This window comes from Halichondria panicea, chromosome 13, assembly GCF_963675165.1.
Source record: "Halichondria panicea chromosome 13, odHalPani1.1, whole genome shotgun sequence".
In the NCBI taxonomy this organism is placed as follows: domain Eukaryota; kingdom Metazoa; phylum Porifera; class Demospongiae; order Suberitida; family Halichondriidae; genus Halichondria; species Halichondria panicea.
This window is the reverse complement of record NC_087389.1, coordinates 6429010-6454215: the sequence shown is the minus strand read 5'-3', so window position 1 is coordinate 6454215 and position 25206 is coordinate 6429010. Positions and strand designations below refer to the sequence as shown.

Genomic DNA, 25206 nt, shown 5'->3' with positions numbered 1-25206 from the left:
ATGCGCATTATTCCTGCGGGAAGAAGGCCGCAAAAATAGCAATGAAATCTACAATTGGCTGTGCCATGTGGCTAGGGGTCAAAGTTCCAAGTAAAGAGGGGAGGGGCTGATCTGCAAAAGTTGGTAGCTATTCGCAGCTAAACATACGTACCTCGCACTAGCACTGCAAGCAGGACGGCTATAGCAGACCTACTCTGTGCCTGCATTGATAAGATGGCTGCAAGCTACGGCCTCCTGCTACTGTTACTGACGTTAGGTTGTCTTCAGTGGGCGGTGTTAGCTCAACAATGGAGTGGTTATGTTAATGAGGAGGGTGGGTCCCTCAACTATGGCTGCCCTCAGGACACGGCTGCTCTGTCCGGAGTAGCCAGTGACTACTTTGTGTAAGTTAGTGCACACACACACACACACACCACACACACACACACACACACACACACCCACCCACACACACACGCACACTCTAAGTATCTACATTGTATAAGGTTTTTATTGTTGAATTTTCTTTGACTTGTGTAGATTGTCGAGTGATCGTCGGTGGGACTTCCTGTGCACGTCTGCCGGGGGATTGGCCAACGTCTCTCTCACCTGCTCCATACTGGTGGGTGGTGTGTGGGGGCGTGTGGGAGTAGTGAGGGTGTGTGGGATTTCGGGCCTTAATTGTCCATTTTCTAGATATAAAAAGTATTGTATAACTTTTTTAGAGCTATCTTTTAGGAGCCATAACTGGTGTTGCGAACGTCCGATTCCTCAAGTGGGGTAGTGGGCAAGTGGGGTAGTGGGCACATATCACCATTACTTTATCGTCTACACACACACACACACACTCATGCACGCCCACACACACACACACACTCATGCCCGCCCACACGCACACACAGCCAGCCATTAATGATTTGTTGGGAGAGCTGAACTTTGACTGCCCGGACGATGGCTTCCTGACTGGTCTGTCCAGCGTGTTCACTGATAGCTCCACTGACAGAGTGTGGCAGCCCAACTGCTGCACACGACCGTTTGCTAGTCTCATCAACTGTCAGAAACCATCGTCCACTTGGAACAATGTGCTGAGGGACAATCTCAACTTCACAGGATCTGGTGATCGCGTCGTGGCTGGTCTGGAATCATTCTATTTCAACAAGTGAGTAATTTTTACTTTTTCACCTCACCTTGAAATGCAAACCTTGTTATAAGTCCACCACTAGCTACAGTGTGACCACACTATAGGCTCTGTACACTAGCTACAGTGGGACCACACTATAGGCTCTGTACACTAGCTACAGTGGGACCACACTATAGGCTCTGCACACTAGCTACAGTGGGACCACACTATAGGAGCGTACATATAACTCCAGTGAGGCGAACAGGGTTGTAAACAGTCATGCATGTGTAGTCCAATGCTAATCTGTCACTAAAATCCCCCCCCCACACACACACACACACACACACACACACACACACACACACACACACACACACAGGGATCGGAGATGGCGCTTCAGGACTTGTGAACTAGAAGGCAAGTGTTTGTCTGTTGGTCCCAATAGTTGCCATAGTAACCCGAGTGTATTCATACTGCTAACATCATTCATTACCCTCACTGTCACTGTTGCTGTGAATGTATTTAATTGTGTTTTGTTTACACCACATTAAGGGTGCCCGCACATAGTAACAAATTGACATAATTTAACCACAAAAATGCAACGTTTAGATCCTGAGACTTGCACACGCAGTATTTAATTTCAATGCGTGCGTTAGTATAGTAGTAACCACAAGTAACAACATAGTGGTTTTGTGAGAATGTCTTCAATTAAATTAACTACAAGCTGCAAAAGAAAATCAGGTAGCTACACAAACTAATAAATCAATAACAAAATAACACAATCCAATAAATACAGAGCCAGATTTGTAGCAAAGGAGTGCCTTCAGTAGTAGATGGGAGAAACGTAAGTGTGCCAATAGACCCCAGTCTCAGTACAATCAGCACGAGTGTCCAAGTTCCTCAACTAGCATTAGTCACACAGCAGGTTGGATTGTCTTTTAATGTTAATACACACTGTCTTCATTTGTGTCGAGTGGAGACGTTTCTCTTCAGTGCTTTAGACGTGTACTATCCACGATTCGAGCTGTTCATGGCACTATCCAGTGTTGTCCTTTCTCCTCAATGGCCACCTGCATGTTGATACGTCCGGTTGAGTGGCTGGTTGGGTCTTCCACCATGTTCCAGCACACAATGGCATCGCATCCTTCAGAAGCTGGAGATCCTTGCCACCAAGTGAGCAGAATGGTCCTGTGGTCAGGTACGAAAAAAATATTGTGAACAGGGGTGATGATAAAAATAAGTTGGTTCCTATGGATGGATTCTACCTGACCCGGTGCCACTACATAATTATTCACTGTACATGCACATGTATTGTCCAGATGAAGGGGACAGTCACCTTTCTGGCAAAAAACTTGGGATGGAGGACCTATACTTACAAACACGCTAGGAACTCGTCTGGAAGGTTGGCAATCTGTGTTATTATTTATTTTATGTATCACACTCACAGAAGCTCATTTCCAGATGTCCTGGCGATGGAGGCAGTTACGACACACCATTCACTGATCAGCTGCCTCCCCAACCTCCCTATTCGGTCTGCTAATAAGCAGATGGAGCTGTGTAGACCTCACAAAAGCGGAGGTTCCACCAATCTGATGCCCGGGGAAGCCAAGCATTACTGCAGCCCAGACAAAGAGACTGGTCCAACTTGGCCTGGAGCACAGCACTCTGGTGACACTGAGGTCCAAGAGTGGTATTACACACAGGCTTTCATGGAAGCTCTGAAGGGGAAGGGAGTGAAAAGCAAGGCCCTGTGTATCAAGCTAGCAAAGCTAGTTCATAGTTTACCTTCAAAGTCCATCAAAACAGCAGCCAACCCTGGCAGAAGTCTATGAGCCAGCCAATTGTCAGCGCTGTCTGTAGCCCCAGCGTTGCCTATCTCTTCTCTTCAGGCTACTAACAAATGGCTCTTGATCTTCAACGCTAATTCTGCACTCTACGCACGCAATTGGGGCGTGGTCTACAGGCTTACGTCTTAATTTATACTCTAGCGTACGCGTACGCTAGAGCCAGATATAAAAAGTGTTCGATCTGACTATCTACGTACAGGACTTGGTCTATATTTAGCATGCTGCTATAATTAGGTAAGGTGAACAAAGTTACGGGCTGACTTTGTCCATATACGGTCTAGATTTTTCTCTAGAGGGTGTGTCATGACAAAAAATTCTCATAAATAGATAACAAAGGGATTTTACAACAAAAGCTCTTCGTAATGTTGAAGAGCTGTGTGTAGTGCACCTGCAAACAAACAATCAAGTCCATAGCTCTACTGGTTTCCTAAGCGGAACTTCTTTTAGCTATATGATGAAAATCAAGTGTAAAATCTGTTGTCATCATCCTTTCCTCTCCATTTTTGGAATGCACACTAGTAGAGTGTTGCTTCATAATCCTGTGAAGGATCCATGTCTCCCCTGCAGGTAGTTTCATAGTTAGCTTTCCCTAGCAACGTGTGTGTGGGCGTACGTGGGCGTAGGTGTTCCAGCACCCTTAAGTACAAAACCATGCCAACTAAAGTCTACTTGCATTGAGCTTGGCCTGTGATCAATGTTAATTGGCATTATTTATGCTTTATCCCATATCATACCTGGGACTATGCTACCAGCTCTACAGCATATAGATAGAAGCGCTTTTTAACAAGGAATGCAATGGTATATGAAACTTTGAATTTCAGTGAAGTATGACAAAGTTATGACAACTTTATGAGGGCAGAAATCAAGCAAATAGACTATGATTATTATTCAACCACTATCTATCCTCCCCACAGTTGACTGCGGTGATCCTGGCGTACCTGATAATGCTGTTCAGAGCGGAGACAACTTTCTGTACAACAGCACAGTGACGTTTACTTGTAACCATGGTTACTACCAGTCGAGCGGAGCAGTGGGCGGAATCAGGCGCTGCCTAGAGACAGGATTGTGGAGCGACAGTCAACCTGTGTGTACAGGTTAGTGGAATATACCCTGTGTGGAAGTAAAAATTTATGTGTAAAATTGTCAAGTGTCATTGTCTAGTAATACATGCAGTGTATCAGGTTTTGAATGCGATGTTCTTTTTTGCAATCGCAAATTGTGAGTTTCCCATAATTTGCAATCGGAAGACACGCTAATAAGAGTGAGCATGCAGGTCCCATACTAGCATGCAATAGTTAGAAACACAATCAATGCTTGTACAGTGTCATTGACCTTGCATTATAATGTTCCCACACACACACACAGTAGTAGCATTGTATAGTTCCAACCACTGCGACACACTGACACCACTCTCTCTCTCTCTCTCTCTCTCCCGCAGGCTGCACGGCCATCACTGACTGTGAGGATATCCGCTGTACTGGCCCCACTAACGAGAGCTGTGCCTTGTGTGCCTCCAACACTGGACCAGGTCTGGGGGAGAGGGCCTTCACCAACACAGGCACACACTGCCAACGTATGTCCTATCATTAGCTGTCCCACAGTCTCTTGTTAGATACTTAATTGTGAACTCTGTAAAAAAAAGCGTGGGCTATAAAAAATAATATCGTTTTTCATGATCACCTGTTTTCGTAGCTAAGTTTGAGAGGCCATAACTATAACTTATGTTGCAAACGTCTGATTTCCCAAAAATTATAGTAGCTCTTTGATAGTGGTACGATAATTATGGTGTGTGGTTCATGACCACCCCCTCCACCCCTCCACCCCCTCCACCCTCCACCCCTCCACCCCTCCACCCCCTCACAGCCAAGTGCTCCTGGCTGACCACCTTCTGTTATCCTGGTGTGTGCACTGACCTACCCTCGTCTTGTAACTGTACCACAGGTTTCCATGGAGACGACTGCTTACAAAGTAAGTCTTTTTTAACGATTAATCCTCCTAATGTAAATTGTTGATGGTCTACAAGTCACACACACCACATACACGCCCACACACGCCCACACAGTATCGGACTCTATTGCTCTGGAGGACTGCACTGTGGGAATTGTGGGAGCAGATGGAAGTCAGGTGTCGTTGTCATGCCAACCAAACACCACCACCCCTCTACTCTACACCAACATAGTCCCCTACCAGGTGACGGGAGAATGGGGCGTGGCCTACACTCCGCCCACTCCCCTCCCACAACAACCAGCCTACGTGGGCGGCTTCTCAGTGGGTGTGGCTGTAGCGGAAATACAAGCAATACTGTACAGAGCAGCAAGTAAGAGTCACTTGCAACAGAATTTACCTTTTTTTTTTGTTTTATCAATTCTAGCCTAAGAGCTGGCACTTTGGCCAAAAAAATGATTTACTATTTCTACAATAGTTTAAAGACTACCTAAAAGTTGCCGAGATTCAGCCGTTTTGAGAGCCTGTAAATTAATGTTCAGATTGTCCAATTTCAAAACTAATTGATAGCTCTCTTTCCAATGATGTGCTTCGATACAAGTTCTGTGATTAGTACCAACTTTTACAAAAGCAAAGGCCTTTTCTAGAGTAATAGCCTGTAACAATAAATGTTGATACTGTAGTGATTTTATTTTGTTTCTCCAGACCCTTCCGTGGCTGTCTCCATGACAACCCATCCGTGTGAGCGTACCAGTGTGTCCCCCGACAGTCCGATAGCTGGTGTCGTTCTTTGTTCCTCCACTCCACCCCCGGCCAATCTCACCACACACACCTTCCTACACGGAGACACGTAAGAAACAATATCTGCTAGCAAAGTGTTCACCACACACACACACTATATCCGCCCCCACATACACGCACACACTTATAGCCGCCCACCAACACACACACACACACACCCCCACCCACACACAGTTTTGAGCTGCGTACAGTGGGCAATGCAGGGGGCCATCTGGACATCCTGGACTTGGACCACCCCCCACAGTCACAGCGTCACTATTACACAGCCACGCCCACTAGCGGAGAGGTCACCTTTATTCTCGATCTACAACCTCCAACACATTGCTCGCTAGTGACATCATCAAACTGTCCGTCCAATCAGAACCTTCTCAGCCTGTCAGGTGACATTGTAACGTCCAATCAGATTACAGCATCGTGGGGGGGATGGCTCGATATTCCCTCAGGGGTTGTGAACTATGAACTAACTGTCCATTACCTCGAGTACACCCCCGGGCTACTAACTGAGGGAGCTGTACTAAAGGTCAATCGTACGTCACATGACGACCAACTGACATATAGTGATGTCACAACTCTCCCGAGGGAAGGGCCCTACTCGTTTATCCTCAAGTCACATGACCTTGCCGGCAATACACGTATCAGTCGGCGTACTTTACTATATGACTTTAATTCCAGTGTTGAGATTAACCCTTTCGTTCCTCTAATAGTGACGTCCGCTGTGCCCTCAACAGATTATATTTGGCAAAATTCGACTGATAAAGTGTTTACAGTTTCAGGAAGTGGACATTTCTATAACACAAATCTTCGTTCAACTAATTACCTTGCCCCTCTCGCTAATTACAGTGTGGGCGGAGTCATTGACGAGGCGTATGATCAAGTATTAGCCCAGGGCCGCTATCCGAGGCAAGGTACAATCAACGCACTAGGCATTGTCGAACTAAACTATGATATTATTATCGACCGCGTCGGTGGAAATTCAAGTGACAGTTTAACGCAACCGATTGCATTCCCATTCCAAACGAGTGATATTGGAATGGAAAATGTTGAAATCAGAACTGAGCTACAAGATGGCGATTCTGTCAAGATTTGGTTTCAAGCGATTGATTTTCGTTTTCAATATTCAGTCGATTCTGTTCTAGTACACGTTGATTCTTCCCCACCGGAGTTGAGTGAGCTCGGGCTGTATTGGAGTGGAGTGGGCGGGAGTGGAGTGGGCGGACTGAGTCTACATGGAACAGGGACATTGTTGGATCTCGATATTCGGTTCCAAGTACAGGACCAGCACAGTGGAATATACAGTGTAGAATGGTGAGTGAATACTGCCTGCATAACACTGCATACTGTAGAATTATTTCGAGGGTATAAATGTTTGCGGTTTTCTGTTCCACGAAAATTAAATTCGCGAAAATGTTTGTAACGGTCATTCTGCAAAAATTTATACCCTCGAAATACCCGCTATACAGTACTTACCTTTGACTGCCCATAACTTGAGTTAGCCATTTTTCACAACTAAAATGTGCATTTAGTAGCTCTTTGATAGAGCTACAAGATGATGTGGTTAGATCATTGATTGCTTTCAGACCCAAATCTCCCATCTTTGAAGAAAAAGCATGGGCTATAGCTAGCCTTTGTGTTTTTCTACGAAATTAGTGACCTACAAAGCTGTGTAATGCTATTGATTACTGTCCCTCCTCCAGGTCTATCTCGACTGTGATTGGCTCCGAAACCTTTGGGAGTGGGGGTGTTGCCGTGCCGATGTCCGAACCCCACTCATGTGCCCCCCCACAGTGCGTGTGTGACCCCCTGCATCACTGTACCCCCGTACACTTCTCAATCCAACCTCCCGCTAGCGATTTCAGCAATTCCCTCGCTCTACATGATACGGATTATATAGTGACGGTTACCGTGAGCAACCATGCTCGGCTCACGTCTACACTGTCTCACAGGTTCACGGTGGACACCACACCCCCTTTACAAGGTTATGTGATTGACGGACAGGGGTCAAAGGACATTGATTATCAAACAACATTTGAACTCTCTGCAAGTTGGACGGGATTTTTTGATCGGGAATCAGACGTCGCATTTTATCAGTACATTTTTGGAACGGAATGTGCTAACTCTAGTTTATTTATGTATCCACTAACATCGGACAGTGATGTCATACAGACGATTGTAACCATGGCAGCACGGACCGCTCCAATACAAGGAACTTATTTTGTGACAGTTGTTGCGTTCAATCAAGCACTTCAACCGTCCAATCCAGTGTGCTCTGATGGTGTTACCGTGGATACTGTTGCCCCAGTGATAGCGGGTGTAGTCATTCCGGGAGCGGTGGTTCAGCCGGGACTTGTAAGCGATGTGGAGGGTATGTGGTACGTGAGGGAGGACCGTGTGAGGGTGTGGGTGGGGGCGTGCCCCAATCTGACCACACCCATCGTTGACCTCTCACCTTATCCTATTGGGTAAGCAAAATATTTAATTAATTTTAACGCTACGTATAATAATTAAGGTCCCTTGATCACTTTTAGAGTACTAACTAACTAGAGTTGGCTCTGTAACTAGAGTTCTGATGGTTCAAATTCAACGATCTTATGATTTTCTGAAAGCTTAGAAGGTGCTTGTTCAGATCGTATGCTCCAACTGCAAATTGGAGCACATCAAAATTTCCTATTTTCGGGAAAAGCCCATGCATGTATGGTATTTTGAAAAACAGGCCCAAAATAGACTTTTGATTTTAACATTATGTTTCAGTTCATCAGTTATTATGCCCCTCCCCTTTACAGGACCGCCCCCTCACCTGATGATGTGTGCAGCTCCTCTACACTCTACACACCCTCACAACTCACACATCTCACACAAGACCACACCCTCAACGTTACGTGGTCGGCTACAGACAATATTGGCATATCACACTTTGAAGTCGGTATAATATCAGAAACAAACTTTACGGAAAATGGACAAAATATAGAATATTTCCACACAGCAGGACAATCTCATTATTCATTCCATAACTCTGAGTTGCTAAGCAACGGAAACCTGTTTTACGTGTCTCTCCGTGTCTTTGATTTAGCCCAGCAAATGGTGGTATTGAATATCGGACCTATATTAGTAGATGTGACTCCACCCACTTTTAACGCTACCCTTGAGGTTGTACGGAATGGAGATCATGTGATATTGGAATGGAAATCTGAAGATTTAGAGAGCGGAATTGAACAATTTCAGTTTGCAATTGGAAAAACAGAATTTGGAATTCAAGTATCTGATTTTGCACCCCTCCCTTTATCTACGCCCCCACAGTGCCCCACCCCCTTATGTGTTGCCATAGAAACAACGACACTACCTCTATTGAGTGGGCGAGAGTATTACATCACGATTCAAGCGACCAATGGGGCGAGACTATCAAGTTACATCAGCAAACCATTCACCCAGATCAGCGGAGCCCCTTCACTCGGCTATGTGTTTGATATCGATCCAACTGTTCCATTCAACTTAACCAGCTCTTATAGTTCTTACAACAAAGACATCGACATTTTAGTAGATTCTGAACGACTGTCTATCAAATGGGGAGGTTTTGTACATCCGCACTTGCCAGTTAATTACTCAGTCTTCCTTGGATCCAGTCCTGGCATTGACGATATTGTCACCCTGGTTACCGTTGGCACGGAAACAGCGTACGAGTTTACAAATGTTAGTTTTACGAGCGGAAATGTTTATTATTCGACGGTTATTGCTGAGAATATTTACGGCCGTGTGAGTGTGAGTTCTGACAGTGTTCTGGTATTAAGTGGCGTACGTGATAGTCTCTCCAAAGCTACAGTACTGGATCAACTCGTTTATCAGGTTTCCACGAGTGCTGTGTCAGCAAATTGGGTTTTCCCGGATTTAATTAATACTCATGCCTCTCGCTACGAATGGGCATTGCTAGGAGACGGTTACCAAGCAACACGATACACCAACGTCGGCAAGGACACTAATATTATTAGGAGTGTGAATGAACTGCAATCAGGAATTAAATACAGATCATCCGTACGAGCGTGCTTTCCTAACTTTTGTCTCGATCCCATTCTATCCGATGGTTTTTATATTTCTATTCCGCCAAGTCCACGTTCCATACAAGCCGTGTATACTCCAATAGAAATGGATGAGGAATTCGGTACCAGTAATTTTGGCAGTTTATATATTTCGTGGGATGCTTTTGTTGGAGAGCAAATCTCTTACTACGAATGGAGTATTGGAAACTCTGAAATGGGAGGGCAAGAATTGATTGTGAATTGGAACAGAGTGTATGGAGTATCAGATGAGGTTCACTTGAATGCAAGCCTATCCCTACATAAGACTAACTATGTTACGGTGCGGGGGTACAACTACCCTGGCCTGTCTGACCAATCAACTGCTTTGTTGAAATGGAGAATAAACGAACAAGAAATAGAACAAAATCAAGTACCGAGAAATCCACTTATTGTTTTCGATATTACCGAGTCTGACGTCCCCCCTCTCCTTACTGATAATTGGAAAGAGATTGAACACATAGCGACTACCTACACTGATATAGACTACGCTGATATAACCTCTCTCTCTGCTGCGTGGCCCGACCTCCGCTATTCTTACTTTCATTATTCCATATCAAGAAAACAAGAATTTTCCGACTGTCAAAACGATCCCTATGCTATAGCTTGTGGTAATACTATCGGCAATGCTGTCACGGCAACGAACCTTGACCTTGTTAATGGCGAACGTTACTACTTTTGTGTGCAAGGGTTACTTAGTGACGCTACCCACCCCACACCTCACACACCTCACACACTCACACACTGCTCTAACGGCGTGGTCGTTGATTTAACCCCTCCGACAAGTGGGTGTGTCGAGATATTAACTCTTTCTGTTCCCGAATATGATTACATGTCGGGCAGTGGGAGCGCTTTCGTTGCCCCCGACAACGAAAGGGAGTGCTCAAGAGATACTGGCATTGCGTTTCAAGTGTCTAGTTCGGAGATGTTTGTTGTGTGGGAGGAGTTTAGCGATGTGGAGGGGGCGTGGCATGTTGGGGGTGTGGCCAACTATCAGTACGCTATAGGTGAGTGATACAATATGTTATGCAGTGTGTTTTTTGTTACATTTAGCTTTAAACTCTCTGAGAAGAAGAGACTTGTTTACAAGCATCTATTGTTGTTATCTGTTGCTATTATGTTAGGGTATCATTATAGTGTTTGAGTTTTCCCTGTAAAATTGCAAAGGCTGTTTGTAGCCTTGCGCTATTTTCCAAATTTCAGCCGCTTTGGTAGCTAACTTCATTGAGGCCAGTAATAGTTTTCAATTTCATGGAATTACCTTTCCAATGGTGGATAGTAAAAATTAATTTGTGTTGTTCACTTCATATTTTTTTTACTTTCAGGAACTTCTGCTGGATCTAGTGATGTACTGGATTTTACGTCAGTGGGTGTGACTACCTACGCTGTTGCTAGGGACCTCTCCTTGGAAACGAGCCTAACCTATTATGTAGCCATACGAGGGATTGACTTTGTTGGTCATGTGACTGATGCGTACTCGCAACCTGTTACCGTGGATACGACCCCTCCGGATATCACGAGTGTGTGGATCGAAGGAGCGAATAATTACATAGAAAATGGCCTTCGCTTGAATTGGGATTTGCCTCGCGATGGCGACAGTGGAGTGAAGGTTGTGGAATGGGCTATTGGCAGCAGGTCAGGTTCCAGTGATGGCATGGAATGGAGACCTGTGGATCATGTGAGTGTCACACGACAGCTGGTGGAGGGCACTCAGTTCAGTGATGGACAGACCATCTTCCTCTCCATAAGAGTGAGTGCTAACAACAAGTGAACTAAGATAATTACATTATGCCATTTAAATTCTTAGCCGCATTGCTACAAAATAAGTTATGGCCGTTCAAAGTTATTGTTTTTGCTGTAACTATATTTCTTATTTCAATAGCCCGTAACTGGACTTCTGGTGACCCAATTTCAATGCTTTTGTGATTTTCTGAATGCCTAAAACTCACAAATTTGGAACGGACCAAAATTTACTGATGACCATAATTATCATGATATGGTATTTCACTGAAATTGGTCCTAAAAATTACATCCGATTTTTAATGTTCCATTTTGATACAAGGTCGCTTTCAGAAGAATATAAACTTATGGCAATTGATGCTCTACACTATAAACACATCTCACACTCCCCACCCACTCACTCAGGTAACCAATGGCGCTGGACTGACAACTATCTCCTCGTCCGCTGCCTACACTCTTGACCACACCCCTCCCGCCCCCGGACACGTGTACGATGGTTCCTATATAACTGCTGACGTCAGCGACCTCGACTACAGCACTGATCTGAGCAATCTCAATAGTCACTGGACACGGTTCACTGACCCACACACGGACGTGGTGGAGTATTTCATCGCTATGGGAACTACGTCTGGTGGGACGGACGTACAGGACACCATCAGTGTGGGTGTGGCTTCATGTAAGTGCACTTATATACACGTATAGCTATAGTGACATCATCATAATTTATTTAATACCGTTACGTAATTAAAACCTAATATTTGGCAAGGCAATTAAATTTGATAATCAGTGCATAGCATTATTGTTTGATCTCGTGTGACTGAGTGTCAAGCGGCAATTTTTTATTTTGGTGACCCTCACCTTGATTTGCCAAATCGCCAAAATTAATTCGTCGCCAAATTTATCGCTACGGTATTCATTTATTATAAGGACTTTTTACCTACAAAACTCTCACTTTGGCTATTATTTGTAGTTCCAGGTATCATTTTGTCTCTCTTTGTCTCCTCCGTGCAGCCGTCACCCTCACATCTCTCACACTCTCACAAGGCCACACCTACTACACAACCGTCACAGCTTGTAACGCCCTCAAACTGTGCTCGTCTGCATCGTCCAATGGGATTACAGTCGACGTGACTCCGCCCACTCCTGGCCGGGTTCTGAACAGCTACAGTGGACCAGACGACATTCAATTTCAAGGTTCAAGGTACGTACATGTTATATAGTTTAGTCGGGTAGCACATGTACGCAAATACAGTGTACCCAACACTGTTGTAAATTCCATCCTCATAATTAATAAAGACGGCTTTATGTACTTTAGGAACTTGGTGCCTAGACCATCGAGTCAGCAACCCACCCAATTTGTGTGTATTTATAATCTAGTTACGTATTTCTTTCTCTGCACAGGTCCACCATCTCGGCCCGCTGGATTGGTTTCCATGACGATGAATCCTCGCTACAATATTTCACCTACTATATTGGGCTATCTCCTAACGACAGCAGTGTGATTCCGCCCACTCATGCCCCGCCCACTCAGACCTCGTTCATCATCCACACACCGCTCCCAACTCACACTCTGATCTACACTACAGTTGTTGCCGTTAACGGAGCAGGGGTCAAAACTCAAGCTAGTTCTAGCGGACTTTACATTGATGACATGACACCCGAAATAACTGAGGGCGTTGCCATACATACAGAGTGGACGGGATCCATCTCCATGGCAACACAATACAGCACATCAGCTCTTCGTATACAATGGAACTTTATTGACTCTCATACTTCAATCAATCAACATTTCTGGTTTATACTGTCCGATTCTAATACCATAACTCCCATACCAGGAACAGCCATCGGGTCTCAGTCCCATGCCACAGCTACAAACCTCGAGATCAGAGACGGAGACACACACTCGGCTATTTTGATTGGCTGTAATCAAGCCGGCCTTTGCACGCAGTCCACCTCTCGCAGCGTGTTATTTGATTCTTCTCCTCCGATTGACGGCTATTTTGCAGCGTACAGTGCTTCTATGGCTTCTCTTAATCGTACCGTGCCTGGAGGCATGACATGGAGGAACAGGAACGTCCGCGGAATAGCCCAAATTGATATTTCGTTTCTCGGATTTAGTGATCCACATTCCGGTATTGCCGAATACTGGTTGTCCGTTGGTACGCTCTACAGTGGATCTGACCTTTTGACCTCTATGGGCCCGCAGCTGATACAAGTGTCACCAGAGAGAGGAGTTATCTTAGCAGAGATTCTGTTAAATAGATTATTGGTTGTCGATGAAGTCCTACATGTGTCGATATGGGCCATTAATGGCGTTGGATTAGAGAGCTACATAGTTAGGGGAAGTTTTACAGTTGATGCACCAACTACACTCAATAATAATGGAACTTTAACTCTGTTACGTTCGTCTTCGTGCCCTTTGACCTCTTGTCTAGGACATTGTGCGTGTGGTGCGAGGGAGTCGCTGTGTGAATTTGGAACATTGCCCCCCTGTCAAAAACTGACCCCCTCCACGCTACCCCCTGAACTACAAGTGTCTGTACTGGCCACATCCCCTCAACTAATACCAGGGAGTGATTCCATCCTCTTTACTACTGTAACTGATAAACTAGTGGCCGAGATTGCCGAACCCGTTTCCATGGAGATACAACGTCTAGAGTGGAGCGTGAGTGAGGAGGGGTTTTCCCCAGGATTGGGGGTTCAAAGTTCGGACGGTATTACTTGGAGGGGGGTGGGCAATCTGTCAAGACTTGTGTTTTCTAGCGCTCAATCTCTCAAACATGGAGTGTCATATATATTTCATGTACGAGCTTGGTACAATGATACATCTTACGCTGTGTTTACGTCTAATAGCATCACCGTGGATACTGTTGGCACGGCAACTATGCTCGGAGAACGTGTAAAAGTGTCGGATAATCGCAGATTCACTTCTGACCTCACGAGTGTTTCCATTTCGTTACAAAACTTATTTGTCCCTTCCATGGCTAGTTCAATATCCACGTTCCGAGTTGCTATTGGCGACAGTCTCCATGCCGACAATATACACTCCTACACGGACGTGGACCCGCTAACGGACTCACTTCTATCGAACCTTGATCTCAAGAATGGTCGTACTTACTATATCACAGCACAAGGGATTTCACCTCTCGGCATAACCACCCCCTCAATCTCCCGCCCCCTCACAGTCGATCTGACCCCACCCACACAAGGTCACCTCTTCACTGGAACGAGAACACGAGAAGTGACCTCTCAAACGAACTCTACCGCGTATACAGCACGTTGGTTAGGCTTCAATAATGCATTATCTGGGATCAACCATTACGAGCTGGCACTGACCACATCACATGATCCGCCCACTCAATACACGAACATTGGTATATCGTTAAGCGGAACTTTGAACTCTTTGACCTTGAATCACGGAGTGACGTATTACTCGCACCTTGTTGCCGTTAGCAACGCTGGCATACGATCGGATGATTTTGTATTAAGAAGAGGACTGGTGATTGATAACACTGCTCCTATTGGTCTATCTAATAACATCACTGGTGACAATATAATCAGTAATCCATCGTTTGAAAGTGTTATGTACGCGTCGGAATGTCCTCAGGCAATCGACAATAATCAAGCTACGCAAAATTGGACTATTAGCGGTGAATCTCTTATAGTAACAACGTATAATGATTACAACGTGGTACCAGTTGATGGTTGCTTGTCACTGTTGCTGTCTGGCAGTATCTCCCAGGCTGTGGATACTAGCGCAGGGGTTTGGTACAGAGCCTCGCTATCTATACATCAGTTCAGTCACACAACCAGCACACGACTCACTATGCAGGTAGCTGGTGCTAGTGTGGTGTGTGAGGTGGGAGGCTGGTGGTGGGGGCGGTGTCAGTTACTGTTTCAAGCAAGTCACTCCACTACCATCATCCAACTAACCACTGCAGCCTACGAACGAGTTATCATCGATGAAATAAATATCGTCCGTTTATCTGATTTCACTGATACCAGAAATGGACTCGCTAGTTTACCCAATGATCCTACAAACGCTATCAGTATATCTATGGAGGTCATAAGTTCAACACAGGTTCGTCTGCAAGCTGATTGGTTGATTGCCGATCCCGAGAGTGGAATGCAAGAGTTCATGTGGGCCGTGGGAACAGTGAGAGGAGGTCAACAAAAGCAACGATATCGCTCCACCGGCACTAACCCCTCGGCCATTAGTGGACCACTATCAGTAGGTCATAACGAGATGGTGTATGTTACCGTAGTAGCCACTAACTTTGCTGGTTTGAGGGAGGTGTTCTATTCTCGTCCCTTCATCGTTGACCACACCCCTCCACATGTGAGTGGGCGTGTATGGGATGGAGTGGGCGGTGATATTGACTATCAGAGTGAGGGGATGGTGTCTGTCGACTGGGCCGTTGCCATTAGCGACCCGGAGAGTGGACTAAAATCTTGCGTATGGGCTATTGGTAAGTTGTTGTGTGTATTTGTACAAATAATATCTATGTATATCGTTGAGGATTTCAGTAGCACATTGACCTAATTTCGGGTTAGCAATCCTATATATATATGCAGTGATCCCATGAAATTAGGTCCCAAGAAATACTTTGCTAACGTACATTGACCAAACAGCGTGAAATTTATTCATTTAGAGTATTCCACGAAATTTAAGTGCCTCGAAAATTTCACGCCATACGGTAATTAATTATTGTGTGCTAAAAATAATAATTGTGTGTGTGTGCAGGCACCACTCCTGGAGCTACTGATGTCCGTCCGTACATTGTGATGTCAGGTGATGTCACCAGTAGCCATAGCAACGACCTCTCACCCCTCCTACGCCACGGGACCAAAGTGTACTCGACAGTGACTTGTACGAACAGAGCTGGTCATCATAGCAACGCTTATTCGGACGGGGTGACAATTCTATTAAATCCTCCAAATTCTTCGCTAGCTTTCGCCACTCTCTCTAGTCCCGAGATGACACAATATGACATCATCCTTGGTTACCTCCCTAGCAACCGTCTGACGCTCGTCTGGGGAGGATTTGCTGAGTCAGCAGATACTCCTCTCGAATATGAATTACGAATAACTATCTCAAGCGATTTTGTAGGAGACTGGGAAAATGTTGGCTTCCTGAGACAGTTGACCCTTAACGATATCGAGTTGCTTAGCAACAATAGTCATGTGATACAAGTACGAGCAGTCAATCTGGGAGGATTAAGAAGTGACCCCGTGAACCTTTCGTTTACTATACTGGACACGCCCCCTATTGACTCCGGTAAATAAATCATTGTGATTATTTTTACGCTAAAAATTAATATTTTGCCATGCGTATTTTGCCATGCGTACACTACAATCACTGCTTTATCCTGTAGACATTGTAGCCCACCCCCCTTTACTATAACCCTTGACCTTTGACCCCCTGTAGGTATCCGTGTGAATGACACCTGGCTATCATCTAATCAGCTATCATTGGATTGGTCAGACAAGTTCACTGACTCTGCCCTCCTCCGCTATGAACTAAGCATTGGAACGCAAAGAGGGAGTGGCTCCGTCCAAATGTGGGTGGAGTTTAGTTCCGAGGAGACCTCCCTCACACTATCCCATCCTCAGTTACTGAGAAGGAATGATTATTTCTTATCTCTAATAGCGATTAGCCCATCAGGACTGTATGTAACTGTTAACCAAGTTATAGCTGGTATCCCCATGGTAACGTAGGCTGTATATAGTTATTATTGTCGTCTCAATAATTATTGTTTTTATATCACAACATTTTTGAACACACAACACAAGCACACTCATAATAATTATATCCATGGTTACGGTCAAATTGGCAAATACTTTTATCCCTCAAATATCCAAAGTTTTGATATTTTTCGGCCTCGGACCACGGGCCAATTGAATGCTAGCTATAGGTCGACTCCTATCGGCCTGGGAACGAGGCTAGTTATTATGTAGCCTTGATATCGATCCCAGGCCGAGTTTTCGCCTTGTATATAATAAGGCTTTACAGTGACTGTGAGATCAGACCCGCAAAGAGTGAAATTAAAAGAGTATTTAAATTGGCTAAGTGATCGAGGTAACTGACTGAACCATAATAATTATATGTTATATTATCCGACTAGCTTAGAAAAACATTTGCAATGTAAAAAATTGCTAGAATTGGCCATGCAGGGGAACCACCAAAAAGCGTGGAAACATTTTTTGCTTCTGAAATTTCTTTTCATTTAATATCAGAACATTGCAATGTGAAATGTCAAATAGCATGCAGTTTCTTACTGCCACCCACCCACACTAGAATGAGGAGACATCTACGCAACAAAGCCAAACATAACAAAACTCTAACTTTATATACTATGCTGCTACTGTGTGTTCCTTGTTGCTAGGAAACCATAATTATGTGCACCGAGGCATAATAATGATATAAAAGATTACTGATGTTGATCTGATCATGAAACTTGATTTAATTACTGTCTTTAGTAGTCACTTATAATATTTCAGAGTTCACAGTAATGTCTTGAAGCCGACAATTTGTATTGAGCTTTCTTCACTGTCCAGTTCCAATACTACTGGTCTGGAATCACAATGATCGCGAGTATGTGGTATGGAATCAGAACGTGCCAGGGAGGCTCTCTTCAACGTGTTGGTTGCTACCTCATCATCCGATAATGGCCGATACGACACGACCTTTACAGTCGAGTCAACAACGGGACCTCCCAAATCAGGGCTGTCCAGAGGCACTTCATTTGTGGCTCGTTTTGAGTGTCCTTGGTTACTGTACATCATTCCTTGCTCGTGAGGGCGGAGGGAGACGGAATCTTTTCTGTTGGCTTTTGCCTTAGGCAGACCTTTCAGTGGCGAATGCATGGAGGCGTCGTGCAGGTTGAGTGCTGTCTGGAAGGCCTCCAGCCATTTCTCTAGTTCACTTCTGTGAGGTGTGTGTGTGTGTGTGTGCGTGTGTGTGTGTGTGTGTGTGTGAGGTGTGTGTGTGTGGGCGGGTGTGTGTAGAGGGGGGGTAATTATCAAATAGCTTTTTAAGGGCTACAGAATGCAATTATTGTATTTGTAATAGTGGATTAAGTTGTGGTCCCTCAAAAGCACCATTTTTTTAATGTCCTAAAATAATTGTGGTAATATAAGAATTACCACGACGTACACATTAGGGAATGGTTGCAATACTTAGAATTCGATTTCAACGATTTCATGATTTTCTGAAATGATACCTTTAAAATAGTGTCATCAATTCGTATTTGAGAGGTAAAGTATTGGAAATTTGGCCAACCCCATGGATAGCCCATGCCTGTCCTTGCAAGGCTTGCCTATCAGATATAAAAACTCGGGGTGGGATCGAGGCTGCTACGTCTAAGGCCAGAAAATGACAAATTATGGCTCTGACGAAATGTTGACATTGGATCCACGGTACTACAGTTATGGCTGATATTCACCTACACTCTAAATACCAAAGGCTTGTATGGTAGTAGGTCAAACTATGATGAATAGGTCACAGATAATACTAACTCAGCTGGTAATTGAAGCTGTAACAAGAACGACACGTGAGCTACCGTATACAGTCATGTATCAGGTTGCAAATGCGACACTGTACAAGCATTGATTGCGCTTCTACCTATTTTGAATTGTATGCCTTTCTATTGGGATTTATGTGAAAATTCACGATTTGCAATCAAAAGAACGTCCGATATACAGTACTTACTCCTTGTCAGGATAGAGTAGGATGTTCCTGTTTGGGAAGGAGACGGAGAAGATGTTCTTGGATTTGGAATGAGAGGGAATGGTGTACAGTGATTGGCTACTCTCCATGAAGACCACACCCACTGGGGGCTCGCAGTTGGCGTAGCTTGATTGATGCTTGTAGTAGACAAGGTGAACACCATCAGGAGTACGAGAGAGGACACACCAGCGATGCTTCCAACTACCCTGTGTGTGGAGTGGGCGTGTGGTGTGGGTGGAGCATGGGTGTGTGTATTACCATATTACTAGAATGTTTTGCGAGTATCAAACATAATTATGCGAACTTTGCGATGGTTGATCAATTCGTAACAATAAAATAGGAAAACCTAAACTAGTACACACGATCCTTGTCAGAACGCAATAGTTAGATTGCAAGCTTCATTCACAAAGTATTTTCAAATACGGTATCAATATTGCATGTGTGTGTGTGTGTGTGTGTGTGTGTGGGTAGGTGTATTAATCGATACTACACGAGTATATACCTTAATAGAAGAATCTGACGTTCGTTTCACAAGTGACATGTGAGCAGCTTTTCCTGGAGTCCCATTGGACGGACTCAGGTAGATCCCAAATGGGGTGTGGTCAGTCTTCTCCTCGGTAATGTGTAGGTAGCCTTGCATCAGGAAATCTAATTGTTCAATGTCCACAGTAGTTGCCATGGGATACTCGTCAGTAGTTGCCATGGGATACTCACCAGAAAAGGACCAATCAGAACACTCAGCCATCTCAAAGTAGCAAAATCTAATCTTGATATAATTCAATAAACAATTAAATTTGCCTCTTTTATCTTTTATCACAGCACACTATAGTACACTATAGGCCTCAGAGGTGGTTCTATCTATCTGAGCTACTTGGTCCTAACAAGCAGAGCAGAGCTAACACGCTAACACAAGCAGAGCTAACACAAGCAGAGCTAACACAAGCAGAGCAGCGGGTTAGCTAGTAACTCTATAGGCATCTATAGTATGATCATTAGACACAAGCCCTTATACTGTGCAGCAGCCAGTCACTGTCTTCACAACACAAACACTGGAATGACATTCCAAACACTTTAGCGTGAAACCATAAAAACCATGGTGAAACTATACATATCTCAAACGGAAGACATACAAGTTTTATTGTGCGTGCTTTCAAAACAAACGGCAGTAAAAGATGACAAGAAGTACATAAAATGTAATCAGAGATAATTGTACAACAATGTGCAGAATGTTGCGATCAGTATCCAGCTGGTTAAGTTACAGTTACTTGTAGATGAATCTGATTGGTCCATTGTGTACGCCGTGGATTCTGATTGGCTAGTGGAGGTTCGTGACATCGTATACAATACGGCAGTTGTACTAAGAGTGGAGGTGTTCACTTGAGGAGAATCTACAGAGCAACAAGAGCAGAATAATTTATTATAGACGGGTAGTAATTTTAGCGTGTTTTTTAGAGTACTAATTTTGGCGGATTTGTTTGCTAGCCCAATATTATTAAAATTGTTTGAAAATAATTGCACCCGCCCACTCATAACACCCGCCCACTCATAGCACTCACCGAACACAAACACGACGGTCCCTTTGTAATCCAACAGTTCTCCTTGAAGATCAAAAACAGCACAGCCGTACACACCCGTGTCGTTATGAGAGACGGTTGCTAGGTAGAGCTCCCCCTCATCGTTAACGAGAGCCGGGTCGATATATTGTTGACCTTTTAACCATGTGACTGTTAGGTTGTGTGAGGGCGTGATGTTACAGTACATTGTGAGGGGGTGGTGGGCGGCGACCGTGTAGTTGGTGGTCCAATTGACGATCACTGGGTCTTTGGGAAGGCTACCACCCACGTAGTGATGGCCTGTCCGTGGGTCTACACAAAGTGTGTGTGCGTGGGTGCGTGGATGGGATGTGCGTGGGTGGGGTGTGTGTGTGTGTGTGGGTGGTGTAGTACAAGGGTACACTTTTTAAATATTATGCAACAAACGACAGTATCAGACATGACACTAGCTCGGGGTCACGTACCCCACACATTGATATGGTATGTTTGCTGAGCGATCCCTAGCGTGTTTCTAGCGATGCACTTATATTCCCCTTTGTCTGAAGGTTGGACTCTTCTTATTAGGAGGGATCCATTGGAATACTGGTGCCACCGTCCACCATCAATCAGGGAGATTGGTACGAAGGTGCCGCTGCATGATTACATAGTGACAGGGGTCAAAGTACATCGGTGTGTGGGGTGTAGAGTGTGTGGTGGGTGGAATGGGTGTGTGGGTGGTATGTGGAGTGTGTAGGTGTGTGTGGTATGCGGAGTGTGGGTGGTATGTGGAGTGTGTGGTATGTGATGTGTGTGGGCGTGTATGTGTGTGGGTGTGGAGTGTGTGTGTGGTGCTACGACACATACTTTGTCTTGTACCACCAGGAGTGGATTGGGACTGGATTCCCTCGTGTATTGCAGGGGAATAGGGAATCATCGTTCAGTGGTATTGGACAAATAAAATACGACCGAGAAGGAACACCTTTGACCTCGTGAGCCACGATGACTGGGGCACTATATACAATACTCGAGCCTGTATGACAAACAGAACCAACTCAACTAAAGTTATGGCCATACAAGCTTAGCTAACAATATGAAATAGCTGAAACTGACAATTATTTCTCTCAAACAACTGCCCTCGGATAATAATGAGAGCTCAAAGTTAGCCATCAAAACAAGCCCATTTTGGGCCGGTACATTACCAGTAAGCAATCACTAATAGATACCGTATTACTAGCGACTGAAACCTTGCGAATGAGCCAAATCGGTAGAAAATTTGACCCTTTGCAGCGATCTAACTATTGCGTTCTGACAAGGATCGTGTGTATTTACTAGTAATAATGTAGGTTTTGTGGATTTTATTGTTGCAAATTCGCAAAGTTCGCAAATGTTTGATGCTCGCAAAACATTCTAGTAATAAGGAAGGACTGTTAAAGAGCTACAAAATGCTTATTATAGCGCATTATATAGTGTTAAGTTTCAAATTCTAAATATGAAAATTTCACCACATGAAAACAACCCGCTATAGGGTACATGACCTCTAGCTTGTGTATAGGGTACATGACCTCTAGCTTGTGTATTGGGTACATGACCTCTAGCTTGTGTATAGGGTACATGACCTCTTGCAATGCTTACCTACTGTGAATAACCATGTCTTGTTGCCTACCACATTGCTGGCCACGCATCTGTACACTCCCATCACCTCAGTGGTAAGGTTCAAAGTACGTGTAGTCTCGTCGATCATAGTACTGATTGAGTTTAGTTCCTCCGTGTGATTTAAGAAAAACCTTAGTACAGGAATGGGACTTCCCGTTGCTCCACATGAGATTGTGGCTCTGTTCCCATTCCATACGACAGGGGATACGAACAAAGAGGGTCCGACTGTATGCAGCCAAATAAAGACATGGAATGAAGACGAGGTTTAGGATACTAATTTGCAGCAAATTCATTAGCACAATTGTCAAAACATACAGATGAAAAAAGCGCTGGCTTTGATTACCTCATAAATTTAAAAGTGTTTTATTATTAGCGGGCACTTAATTTAGTGTTAACTACAAATTCGCAGTATCCGTTTATAATGCATAACTCACAGTAGCATTCCTCCCCTGAAGCACTGGGTTGGTGTGAGTCAAGACATTTCAGGCAGACAGTGTTAGCTCGCTTTGTACAGGAATTAATTCTGCAATTCTTGATAGGTCGACAACCTGTGTATACAAGACCAATAGTGGGCAAGTACCACAACACCAAACAAACTCCAAACTAATAGCACCGGAATAGAAGCTGTGGTCGTGGTAACTTCCTAAGGCTGTATGCTTGTAATTAGTGTTAATAGCCACATACGTTTGCACACAGGTAGCATGCTCCAGGATCCATTAGCCTGACAGTGTGTACTGGAGAGGCCTTTCTTCAGGTATAAACCTCTATTACAGGTGACTGTGATGTTCTCTCCTGGGTAGAGGAAGATACCTGAGGAGAGTGACCCGACATGCACCTCCGACTCGCGATCCACTGACGTCTTGCCTTGATGTATCACCGGGGCCTCACAGCGAACTGGGGGAGGAGGGAGGAGGGGATGTGTGGGGGAGTGGTAGTCGCTTAGAATAATTATAACCAGCTACTTCAAATCCACAAATTTAACTAAAGCAAAGACTATGTTTTTTTGTATAATTATAGCCTTGGGATTTTCTCCCTAATTTCAATCATTTTGGTAGCTAACATTGCGTGGGTTAGGGGTTAGGGTGTGGTCGATCTGAACACATTGCATGGGTTAGGGGTTAGTCGATCTGAACACATTGCATGCAATGTTAGCTACCAAAACGACTGAAATTAGGGAGAAAATCCCAAGGCTATAATTATACAAAAAAGCATAGTCTTTGCTTTAGTTACATTTGTGGAATTGAAGTAGCTATAGAGATCTGGTTATCGAAGCAGGCGCCTGAAGCAACTTGCAATTTCTCCATCAAAACAATAGTTTGTGGGAATGGTAATTTGATCAACCAGCTGCCCTCTCTTACTACTGACATGGTTTGAGTGTAACCACACAGTAGATGAGATGAGAATTCCTGCCCCAGCATGCCTAGTCAGCGCTGGTTATCACCCGTTGTGGTGACAACGCCTAATATCTGCTGAATGGGAAGGTAACATGATCCCTGTAGAGTACAGTGACCACCATGGGATGGACACACCAGGGTATTGCGGCGCCAGTCAGCCAGCCACGGAGGAGTGGGTACATTGTGTACAGGGGATAGTTTGGATTGGCCAATATACCAGTTACTTTAACACAAGCTAATTAATTAGTGTTGGTTACCTCTGTGCATGGTACAGAGATATGCTTCCCACTCGGCTCTGCAGAGGAATGAAATTAAACGATTTTAATCAGTCCTTCAGATATCCAGCATAAGTCAATATTTAACACACTGTCTCCTATAATAGCTAGTTATAGCTACCTCTGTGTTTGGTGGAGTGAGGTGAAGAGTAGTGGTCTAGTTGCAGTGAGTGATTGGTTGGTGTGGGGGGAGGGTATGGGTTGGAGGGAACACTCGTCAGTGTCCAGCTGATAGCCCCGGGCCAGAACATTGCACGCTACCAATAGCACTCCATCCTGGGTCATTTTGAGTCCAGTAAGGAAGCTATTCGCTGGACAGTGCAGTGAGGTTAGGCTCTCATGAAGCACTGCACCGCCAATATTTGCTGGGTCAGCATATGAGGCGTTTGAGGATTGAATCCACTCCATAACGGTCGTGTTTGAGAATGGAGAGAGGATGAAATTGGAATGAGAGTCTGCACACCTCACACTCCATGCGTTGAACACTCTCCTGCGGGCATGAATAAGATGAATGACACAACTGACTGCATGCAGTCTATACTATACATGTAGCTATTGAGTAAAGAGTGACCTGGTTAACTCCACTAGAGGACCTCCATTAGAGCAGGCCAGCTCTCCCCCCAGCTCCAGTCTGTGCAGAGTTGTATTGCACCAGTAGCCTTCCTTGCTGCTGCAACATTCTGTACACAGGTTATCAGTACACAAGATCTACAGTACTACATGCAAACCACAGAACACCATTGGTAATGACCTGGGGCTTTACCTGCTGTAAGGTCTTGGAATAAGAAGCAAGCCAAAATGATCAACAATTTCATTGTCTTTATTCTGTAGTTTCTTAGTAGCTAGATCAGGTTGAGGTGATAATTAAGAGGTGTGGTTGTAACCTCACTTTGCATGAGCATGAAATGCCAGAGTGTGAGCATGGCGACGTTAGCCGGCCGAGCAGGTATTGATGGGACTACTATCATTAGTATCTCCCACTAATTAGGGGCCACCTCAATCATCATAACAAACCATTTAACTGATTATACCAAACCCAATAATGCACTAATTACAATATTGCCGTAGAGCGGGTTATTTTCGTGGGCAAACTGACCTACACAAAATTTTAACGTATTTTTTACCTTA

At 44.5% G+C, this 25206-nt stretch overlaps 2 protein-coding genes and 1 long non-coding RNA gene across 3 annotated transcripts; 1 reads left to right on the top strand and 2 right to left on the bottom strand.

The window, feature by feature from the left end:
* The first annotated feature begins 109 nt into the window (after positions 1-109).
* Positions 110-17325, top strand: LOC135346751 (uncharacterized). The gene is made up of 18 exons (XM_064544484.1): positions 110-383; positions 520-601; positions 882-1138; positions 1479-1516; positions 3861-4040; positions 4385-4519; positions 4810-4914; positions 5009-5263; positions 5596-5740; positions 5866-6996; positions 7386-8150; positions 8472-10762; positions 11081-11505; positions 11901-12171; positions 12507-12696; positions 12897-15964; positions 16240-16773; positions 16924-17325. Exons 1-18 carry the CDS (start codon positions 214-216, stop codon positions 17211-17213), a joined length of 10332 nt encoding a protein of 3443 aa, XP_064400554.1. The 5' UTR covers positions 110-213; the 3' UTR covers positions 17214-17325.
* LOC135346752 (uncharacterized) lies at positions 1784-3027 on the bottom strand. Its single transcript, XR_010398106.1, has 3 exons — positions 2885-3027; positions 2545-2817; positions 1784-2287 (listed from the first exon to the last, which is right to left on the bottom strand). It is a non-coding gene; the product is annotated as an uncharacterized LOC135346752 (long non-coding RNA).
* A 489-nt stretch (positions 17326-17814) lies between the features above and the next one.
* On the bottom strand, positions 17815-25087 carry LOC135347121 (uncharacterized). Its single transcript, XM_064545005.1, has 13 exons — positions 24842-25087; positions 24650-24758; positions 24200-24568; positions 24061-24098; positions 23094-23303; positions 22844-22957; positions 22389-22634; positions 21621-21786; positions 21242-21408; positions 20781-21089; positions 19727-20612; positions 19207-19430; positions 17815-18423 (listed from the first exon to the last, which is right to left on the bottom strand). The coding sequence occupies exons 1-11, from the start codon at positions 24891-24893 to the stop codon at positions 20422-20424; spliced, it is 1971 nt and encodes a 656-aa protein (XP_064401075.1). The 5' UTR covers positions 24894-25087; the 3' UTR covers positions 17815-18423; positions 19207-19430; positions 19727-20421.
* Between the last annotated feature and the right edge of the window lie 119 nt (positions 25088-25206).